At 46.0% G+C, this 10,506-nt stretch overlaps 1 protein-coding gene across 3 annotated transcripts in view; it reads left to right on the plus strand.

The window, feature by feature from the left end:
* Positions 1-9,809, plus strand: part of LOC146821352 (uncharacterized) — a 143,082-nt gene extending 133,273 nt beyond the window's left edge. For all 3 annotated transcript variants that reach the window (XM_085612284.1, XM_085612285.1, XM_085612286.1), the window contains one exon: positions 5,730-9,809. In XM_085612284.1, coding sequence (XP_085468410.1) covers positions 5,730-6,454 — 725 coding nt within the window. In that variant the 3' untranslated portion in view covers positions 6,455-9,809. The remainder of the gene's footprint in view (positions 1-5,729) is intronic.
* The last annotated feature ends 697 nt before the right edge of the window (positions 9,810-10,506 follow it).

Raw genomic sequence — 10,506 nt, forward strand, 5'->3', positions numbered from 1 at the left:
ACGGGGACCGTTGGTGCTCCTTCCCGCCCAGGGAGGCTGTGCCGCCCGCGTCCGCCCAGGCAGATGACAGCAATGGACGAGCTCGCACCCCTCCAACCTCTATTCGATGCGCCTTTGGGGACCGGGCCAGTGTCAAATGCCGTACCGCAGAGTTAATTACTCCCCCTCCGCGTTACTATGTGGTCCGCAACGAGGGTTCAGACTGATCTCTCGTGGTCCGGAATACCCCGCCAGCGACGGGCTATTCCCTCAGCACAGCAAGGCGGGAAGGCACGCAGATGCATACAATGTGCGCCGGCCGTCTGGGCTCAAAGACTGCCAGGACTGCACAGACCCCCGGCACCCCTCCGGGCTCCGCCTCCGCTCGCCAGGCAGCCGCAAGGATTTTTCTCTCCCTGCGTTGGAGCCTGTGTCAGTCGCCGCCAGCAGCGCTCGCCGCCACTTTTCCAACTCCTTTCACCGCAGCGCGGGTCAAGGCTTCCCCCGCTGATGCTGCAACGAGCAGAGTCTCTCACCTCCAGGTAAGCAGCTGCGTTCAGCGCCACTTAGAGTCCCAGCTCATTATTCACTTAGCCGCTACCAAAACCGCACCTCCGGGCCTGGACTCCGCATGGGCAGCAGCGGACTCTCGTAGCGGCTGAGGCCGCTCTAGGTCACCTCGCCGCTCCGCCTGCACCCTCGGTTGAATCTTTGGGGGACCAAATCAGGAGCGGGATCTGTCAAAAATTGCTGTGTTTCACAGGGAGTCGGCAGTCAGCTTATACGTGTTGAGAAACAACGTTCCCAGGCAATGAAGAGACCATTAAGCAGGATAAATAAAGGATTAATTCACCGGGCTGCCGGAGCCTCATATTTGTGCGGCCATCTTGCGTGTGCGCCACCTTGCGCCCCAGTGATGCACTGTTGTTGCACCCTCAGCGGCACTAGGGTGGCCAGGTGCAGAGTGTTGAGGCCCAATGTTATCCTAAGCAGTCCACGAGGTTGTGGGAGCAAAGCACCTAGGGTTTAGCTCGGGGCAAGTTGGGGACCAAAGTAGCACCAAATGTGCACCCTCAGCGGCACTAGGGCGGCCGGGTGCAGGGTGCTGTTTTGAGGTTGGGTGACCTGTTTCCCATGGAGAACCTCCGGGACAAAGAAAAACAGCAGGCTCGGGGACGAGGATCTTCCAGGTCCGACCACCACTTCGAGGGGTAAGTTGGGATGTCGTGGGTTGGTTAGGCACCATTGGTTTGGGCACACTAGGCGGTGGGGCGTCGGGTGCAGGGGTGTCTTGGGACGTCGAATTTTCTTACCCGCTCTGGTCATGGTAGGGGGCTCTTCTGGACTGAGGCTGCAGGCTTCGTCTGGAGGCTTGAGGCAGGTCAGGGGTCGCCGGATCTCGGGTCAGGATCGCTGGGGGGACCTCCTCGTGGTGTTTTTCCACTCGAGCTCGGGCCGGGTTCGGCAGGTGCCGAGTGGGCTGTATTTGCGGTCTCTGGCTGGCACCAAAAGCTGCAGTTTGAACAAGTCCGGTGTTCACGGGAGATTCAATCTATGAAGTGAAGGCAGGCAGATCCTCTGGGGTTTTTGAGGTTGCTGGCTGGTGGACACACTGGGATTTCGCAGGAGCAGGTTCAAGGGGAGACAGGCCTGTAGGGCTGGGGCCAAGTCAGTGGGCGTCATCCTCTTGTTAGCTCTGCACGGCTCTTCGTCCTTCTTCTTATCTTCTTTTCTTGTTTTTGCTGGATCTCTTTTCTTGGTTCAGGGCTGCTCCCTAAATACAGTATTTAGGGGGTGTTTTAGGGGTCTTGAGGTCAATAGCCAATGGGCTACTGACCTTAGGGTGACTACACCCTTGGTGTGCTCACCCTACTTGGGGAAGTGAGCACAATCCCTAGTCCTGACTGGGGTGTGCCTGTTATCTGCAAGATGGCGAGCACTGGAGAGTGGGCTTCACCTCGCCTCCCCCGCCTGAGGGGTGGAGTTGGCAGAAGTGGGCACACCTCCTGGGCTGGCTAGTTTCTCCCGCCCGTCTTCCCGCCGAAAGGGAAGGGATACAGGAAGGGGGCATGCTCCTGATAGCAGGAGAGGCAGGGGGTCGCATTACAAATGCTGCCAGGCCTTTGAACCTCCCCTGCCACAGATGGCTCTTCCTGGCCTGGGGGAGGTGTGAACACCTCTGCCCAGGAAAGGCGTAAGCTCCCACCCTAGGGGTCCAGAAACATGTCTCGTGGTGGCAGGCTGGTTTTTCAGGGGGCATCTCTGAGATGCCCTCTGTGTGCATTTTTCATTAAATCCCACACTGGCATCAGTGTGGGTTTAATGGGCTGAGAAGTTTGATACCAAACTTCTCAGTGTAGCCATTTTGGTGCTGTGGAGTTCGTAATGACAAGCTCCCAGCACCATATACTCTTAATGGCAGCACTGCACTTACAATGCCTAAGAATGGACTTAGACACTGTAGGGGTACATGGCTCATGCGAATCTATCTCGTCATCCCGCAGTCGTTTTCCCCGCAGGGAATCACAACGCTGTCGTTACAACGACCGCGTTGTGATTCCGCATACCATTACTCCGCAAGTCGGAACAACGACTTGCGGAGGGGGGCGCTGGATGTTGGAATAGTATAACTTACTATCCCAACTCCTGTCTGTGCGGACACTAGGGAAGGTGTTGGATTTTAAATCCAACACCTCCCCCCGCCCCCCCCCCCCCCGCAAGTCGTTGTTCCGACTTGCGGAGTAATGGTATGCTAAATCACAACGCGGTTGTTGCAACGACTGCGTTGTGATTCCCTGCGGGGACAAGGTTTCGCAGTAAACGTTGTTTACCGGCTCATGCACCTGTACCCTCACCACTGGCATAGGGCACCCAGCTAGGGAGGTGACTGATCTATGCCAGGGCAGTGGCTTGTATGCATGGCACACAGGGATGTGTGTCATGTCGACTCTTTACTTTGTTCTGCACCAAAACACGCAGCCTGCAAAGGCAATGTGTGTGGGTACAGGGCATCTGAGGGTGGCACAATAAGTGCTGCAGCCCTTAGAGGTCTTCCCTGGTCACAGTGCCCAGAGTATCTGCGGTACCATTTACCAGGGGCTGGCCTGTGGCCAGAGATGCCAATTGGGTTAGTTTTGGGGAAAGAACACAGGCCCTGGGAACCTGATTGATGGGGACCCAGGGCACACCAAGAAAAAGTGCATCCGTAGTCTGGCAAAAAGTGGGGGGGGTTACTGCAACAGAAACCCACTTTCCTACAACATGTCCTTAGGGTCCTATTACTCCTGTGCAAAGTTCTACACAGTTGAGAATTCCACACAGGGAAAATAGAGCCTTTTGTGTTTTTTCTGTGCGGGAAAAACATGTTTTCCTGTTCCCCAAGATATCTCAGGTTTATCTGTTATCCTTCTTATTCTGGGAGGGGCGTTACTCCAGCTTTCGGCTGGAGTAAATTTCCTACCATTTGCAGGGTGGGAAGAAAGAGGTCGAATAGATGTTGAGGAATGCCCACAAATGTATAATTGTGAGCATTCCTTAACCTCCAAGGCAAACCATGCTTTTGAATGCCCACCTCTGGTTTCCTGAATTGGATTTACATATATTTTTGTGGGGGGGAAATGGACAGTGGCATAAATTCCTGGCAGGTGTAAATAGAGCCTAAAATGTACTATGTTGAAAATGCCTTCATGAATAGGTCCCATGGTGGATTTAATATTGCTCATTGTGCATCCTCTTTTTTGCCTGGAGGCTACTTTCAGTATGTTCCAATTAGTCTCTGTTCTTTAATTTTATTTGTGGCTATTTCATTTGGTCTGATGGGAGTAGGGTGGTTTACTGTGATTGCCGGTATGCTTAATGCCATCATTTCGTCAAGCATAGACAGTCCTATCTAAAAGGATAGCTTGGCATATTCTTAACTGAAGCACTAAATGGAGATGACATAGCACCAAACATTGTTACACTCTTTTTTTCAATGAGAACCTTTCTTCCAGTTGTTCTATCACTTGTTTGCCATGCAAAGAGGAAAAAACAAAAACAAATCTCGTGAGCTCAAAGTCCTACAATAAATGGCTTAAAGAAAATGGACATGTAAAAAAAAAAAAAAAGATAAACAATGACTGCAAGGGATCATAAGCTCCTTGGATGGCAGGGGAAAAGCTGAAACCCTTCGCTTGTCACATGGTGTCTTTTGAACCTGGAACATCTAGGGCCCATTTCACAAAGGTACTTAAATGTAGTAAAGTGATGAGTACAGAGTCTCTGCACTCATGGCAGAGTCTCCAGCCTCAGGGCGGAATCTCTGCACTGAGCACTGCAGTGCAGAGAATATGCCCGAGTGCGGAAATTCCGCCCAAGTGCGGAGACTCTGCAACAAGTTTAGTGACTCCGCACTGGTAACTAGCCGTAAGTACCTTAGTGAATTGGGCCCCTGCTACTTATTTCAGGCATCATGGACAAGTGAGAATAGCAGGACTTGCATTGGTTTTGCATGTAGCGGTCCATAGACGTGGGAGCAGGCATCTAATCAGACCAGGGGATAGCTGCTACAGCAGTCAAGAGTCCCAGGGGATGAGCCAAGAAGTGTTCTAGTCTTAAACAGCTGCAGTAAAACAGACACCTTATATTTATTGAAGGGGGAAGTTTATGTACCTGCAGTATGGAGATGAAGAATGAGTGGCCCTAGTGACAGATAAGGGGGGGGCTTCACCTGTGGAGATGGGTGAGATCTTTACCTTAAAGTACCTATGGTGAGTTGGGTATACCATGTCCTACTGCATCTTTTGCAGTGAGTTCACACAGTGTAGTGAGTCATTCTGGTGGTAAACTTGGGGGGATGAGGACCATCTTTGCTGCCAGTTTGTGATAATTTGTATTTTTATAACTTTCTAGTAAGAGCAATGGGTTAATAACAGTATATTTCACGTGTGCTAGTGTTCTCAATTGTTGGCTTATCTTTTGGGGAACGATTCCTGCACTTCCTCACAATCATCGAGCCATGGCATACCAGGGAAAGGAATCCATTGGAGTGGATGACTAGGAAGAAGTATAATCTGAATTGTTGAAAGTGTCAGCAATGGTGAAAAACACCTGACCCTAGCAAGACAGCTGACTTGGAGAGTCCAGGACTGAGAAGTGTTGATGTGACTCACTTACCCACCCTACAGTGAATCAAACGATTATGGGTAATATCAGGTGAAATAGTACAAAACGGTATAAAATGGTGCCAAGAATGTGTGATACCATGTTTCAACAGGAGCATGAGTGGAATATTGAGAATGGTAGGTGAATATGTCATGAGGGCAAGGAGAGAATGTTTTAGATCAAGTGGAGCAGGAGTTGCAAGGGAATTGGTGGAGTGGTTGGCTGTACTCTGTGAGGCTCCTGTTTGAATGGGCATGTTGTTATGTAACAGCTTCAACCTGCTCACTTTGGTTAGGCTTTTCTTCTATCTGACAGCATGAACATTTTAAGTTACAGAACAAATGAGGTTACATACTGAAGAGCATATTGATTTGTGACTTGCAATGTATGTTTCTTATACACAATGGCAGCTTGTGGCAAAAGGAGTAATTGATTGTTAGTTTCTGTGTTATGCTTCTAATACATTATTTATTTCATATCAGTGCGCACTACTAACGTTTCTTTGATCTATTTTCTATTCAAATTAAAGATTTTAGATGGAATGTAGTAGCCTGTTATGTTTCTACATTTGGAAAGCTAACTATTGACTTCTTGTTTCAATTTGACAGGTGATGGAGAACTGGACTTATGTAGCAAAGGTGGAGATTATACTGAATGTACAGAAACAACATCATCTTGCAAAACACCTCCAATACAAGTCAACACGGATATGTGCCATAATTCCGATACGACAGACAGATGTTTGAGAGAACTTCAGTCTGAAAATAATTGGGAATTTGAAAGACAGGACACTATTCACTGTATAACGGCTTTCAGTAATGCATTACATTTAAATGTACGTCCAGAAATTGTGCAATTAGTGACATCTGCCAAATGCAGTGAACAAAGTCAAGGTGTCGTTAGGAATGACAAGTTCCGTACCAACCTTTCAAACCAAAAACAAAGCCAGAGGCCATATGCCTGCATTGAGTGCAATAAAAACTTCAGCCAAAAAGGAGAGCTCAATAGGCATAATAGAACACATACAGGTGTGAGGCCATATGCATGCACCGAATGTGAAAAGAGATTCTTTCAAAAGGGAGATCTTACTACCCACAGAAGAACACACACAGGTGAAAAACCTTATACATGCACCGAATGTCATAAAAGCTTTAATCGGAAAGGTAATCTTAATGAACACCGAATATTGATACATTGTGGTGTAAGACCATATAAATGCACAGAATGTGGAAAGAGCTTCAATAGAAAAGGCCGTCTTCTTAAGCACAGAATAATACATACTGGCAGTTTCAGTAACAGTATTGAGTACAATTCAAGCCATAACTTAGCATGACATATTGGACTTAACCTTCAAATTTGGAATAAGGTTACGCGTATGAAAACAATCAAGGTAATTGTTCCTCATTGACCAATTAACCTTAACATGCGGTGCATTCCAAGACTGTTCACCCGAAAAGCAGTAGGTTACTTCACACATCTTTGATCATTAGTGGAGGAGCATTATTAAAATGTAAATTTTTCCGAAAATATAACTGTGTGAAAAAACATTTAAGTGACTTTGATCATCAAAGCTATTTAAGCTTTTCATGGGATCACATTTATGGTTAAGCAGTTGTACAAAAATTGTAACTAAGCAAATTGTGTAATACCACCATCAACGAGACAGAACACTACAAAGGAAAACAACTGCAGAAGCTACAGATGTATTGATAAATGAAGTGCACCCCTAGTGATGAACGCCCATTCATACAGAATCAATCAGCTGTGGTTATGAAATGAAAGAGAAATGTGAGAGATGAGATCTCGGAAAGTGAAATCTGTACCAAGTCTATTTGGTTTTCAAACAGTGAACTGGACCCACAAGTAAATCTCATCACAAAAGAAGCAACAAAGAAAACATTAATAATTATATAAAAACATGTTTATATAATGTGCTTAGGTTATAGGTATCGAAAGGTGTTACGTGCTCGTACTGCCTGCACAGAATGAAAATTTTAAAAAACGAACAGAAAGATGCAGATTCCGCAATTCGTAACTGGAAACAGGATCTCCTCATTTCTGGATGTAATGTGCTCAGAGCATGGTAGTTCAAACACACACCAGGCTGGTCTGGAAGATACAAGAACAATTTCCGAAACATTTATCTTTAGAACCAGATGGACACTAGAACCACAATCCAAACACCCTCACAGAACACAATAAAGTTATAAACCCACCAGCTCCAGGTTGGTCTCTTTTGCCTGTTTGATCCCTCCCCAACTGTGCCTTGCGTTGCTTCCTCCACCCTTGGCCCATATTACTTTTGCTCATGTTACTTCCACCCCCAGCGTTGCTTCTCTCACCCGCTTTAAAATCCATCCTATGTTGCTTCCACCCCTCGTCACCTGTGTTGCTTCCACCTCTCCACCTTTGCCCCTTTAATTCTACACTACCACTTGCCTGGTGAGACGGTAAAATTATTGGACATCAGCCAATTTGAGAATATTTCAGATGCTCCACTTCTCAATTCCCTAGCTTAAACACAATTTAATCGGAGTTTGGATTTAAAACGCCCTAAAAGGACTTGTCTGTAGCACTGATTTTCTTTCCCATTATAGCAATAATAAAAACAGGAGTAGAACTCCTGCCAAAAATAAAGTAACAAAAAATGTTAAACAAAATAATGTTTTCAACCAAAGCTTACACATGAAAGTAAAACATGACCACTTCAGAAACACTACTAAACTGGTCTTCCATTTAAAAAGATTCATGGTCCTGTCTCTGCCTATGAAGTGAGAAGAAAGAACTCCCTAAAGCTAACTGAAGTAAGTTAAAATCACAGCTGACCCCTCTTGACCATCCACGTAGCTGCCTGAGAAAATTATGTATAACCCTCAGCAAACCAGTCTGCATTGACCGATGTAGGAGTGGGACAACAGAGTTGCTGTGAAATTAGAGCCTGTTCGAGTGCCCAGTTCATTGTTCCAGATGATGTCTGGAAAGTGATGGGAGCCAATGTACAGTGCTGGGCCTTGATCTGACTTATTCTTGGATTGCACATCTTATTCAAATTAAACTATATTGTTGTTCTTGCGATAAGTTGTGGCTTATCATAATGTCACATCATATTTTGATATTTAAAAATATAATGTTATACTTAACCAACACTTGTTTCGCTCTGGGTTTGTATACTTTGTGAGCTTTTTCGAAGTTGTAAATGTTATGTGCAGCCCGTTGAACTGAATTCAAACATAAATTACAAAGGCTGAACCATATGTTGTGGGAGTGCCCCCCCATACAAAAGTACTGTGGGTAGTGGTTACTCATATAAATGGAAGGCCTGAAGACTGTTGTACCTGTAACGTATTCGCCTTTAGTTTTCCTACATGGGGGTAAAATGAAATATCAGAGTAGGATGAATGAATTGATGCTCTTCTAGCCTAATGCAGGCTGGCCATGCAGTGGAAGGCATTAAAAGAACCCCTGATTAAAGCATGGAAAAGTGATGTAATACAATTGGTTTCACCATAGATAGAGATTTTCCATCTCAAACCTGTTAAAATGTCCAGGAGATTTTTCTCAACAGACAGACGATAGACCCCTCTGGAGAGGTTTCCTCTCACACAAGATTGAGACTGGGAACACATTGATAATGTAATATGATTCCTGTGGGGGCAGCCCTCAACAGGATAGGGTGATGCTAAGGTACATCAATGGATCATGGCAGGGGGGCCTCGGAAACCCAGCCACCCCAACGGACCATGCACACAACCTCGGCATCATACTTGACTCCTCACTCACCATGAATCGCCAGATCAAATCCGTATCCTCTGCATGCTTCAACACCCTCCGCATACTTCGCAAGACGTTCAAATGTATCCCCCCTACTCCAGGAAAACCGTCACCCACACACTCATCACCTTCAGACTGGACTACTGAAATGCTCTAAGCCAGAGTCAACAAAAAACTCAGCAGCAAACTCCAGACCACCTAGAATTCCGCAGCCAGACTTATCTTCGACATCCCATGACATAAACGCATCACCCAATCCCTCAGGGACCTCCACTGGCTCCCCGTCGAAAGAAGAATAACCTTCAAACTGCTCACACACGCCTACAAAGCCCCCCACAACACCAGACCTCAAAACATCAATGACCGAATCTCCTTCCACGCCCCCAAGAGATACCTCTGCTCAGCCGGCCTCGACTTAACCACGGTCGCTCGTTTCTACAGGACCAGAGCAAGTGGAAGATCCTTCACCTACCTCGCAGCCAAGACCTGGAACAAACTCTCCCTTCACCTCTGACGAAGCCCGACACTGCACCAATTCAGAAAGGACCTCAAGTCCTGGTTCTTCAGATGACCCCAACGGAGCTGCTCACCCCGCCCCCCTCAGCACATTGAGACCCTCACAGGTGAGTAATGTGCTCTACAAAACCCTGATTGATTGACTAAAATCCGATAATGTGTTTTGAATATATTGCCCAAAGAATTCTGAATTAATGTGAAATTGGGGGAGAGACTAAATATGTAAATGTTTAATGGAATTTTCTGAGGTGAGTGGGGGAGGAGGGAACTGGATGGACTGTAAATTGTATCAGAAAATGTTACTATGTTTTAAAAAGGCACAAATTACTTAGATTCTGTTATATAATCTGTACTAATAACTTAATTATATAATGCATAATTACATTTTACATTGGCTACATCTCGCACATTTGCCAAAATGGAGTATAAATAAACTAGTTGACTCTAAAATAAATGTGTATAAATTTGGGGATGTACAAATCTCATGCGCAAAAATATGCCTTTATAGAAGATTGGGCCAGATGCACAGCGACAGATTGTAAATAATTGCTGAAAATTGTGCACTGACTGTTTGTGACTTGTCTGTGATTTTGCTATGTGACTAATAATAGGTAATAATTAGCTGTGACACAAAATATCTAGCCTCTGGGTGGCAAAACAACCTGCCTAATGAATGTTAATTAGGCAGGTCGCTTTCTGCGGCCCATTGACTGGACACAAGCACAGGGATGCTGACCTGCAAGGAGCAGCATACCACTATCCCTGCATTCTCAAACAGCAGATTATTTTTAAAGCAGCCCATGTTCTTTAAAGTTTTGAATAATGTAGCAGCAAGCAAGATTAGAATGTCCAAGCAGAGGCATCTGTAGGCATGTCAAAAATGTAAACAGAGTTTGCAAATTTTCAGATTACAAGTGTAGTGTCTGATACTTGGAATCCAGTCTGCTTGGAACACTCCCATGCCACTGTAGAACCCTGCCATGATAGCAGACATCAGTGTCAGGCGGGAGCTGGCTTATGAGATGTGTTCTCCTTCGCCTATTTGCCTCAATACATTCAGTACAGCTTTCAAAGTACTAACCAGTGCTCTGAATTCTG

This window comes from Triturus cristatus, chromosome 6 (genome assembly GCF_964204655.1).
Source record: "Triturus cristatus chromosome 6, aTriCri1.1, whole genome shotgun sequence".
Taxonomy (NCBI): Eukaryota; Metazoa; Chordata; class Amphibia; order Caudata; family Salamandridae; genus Triturus; species Triturus cristatus.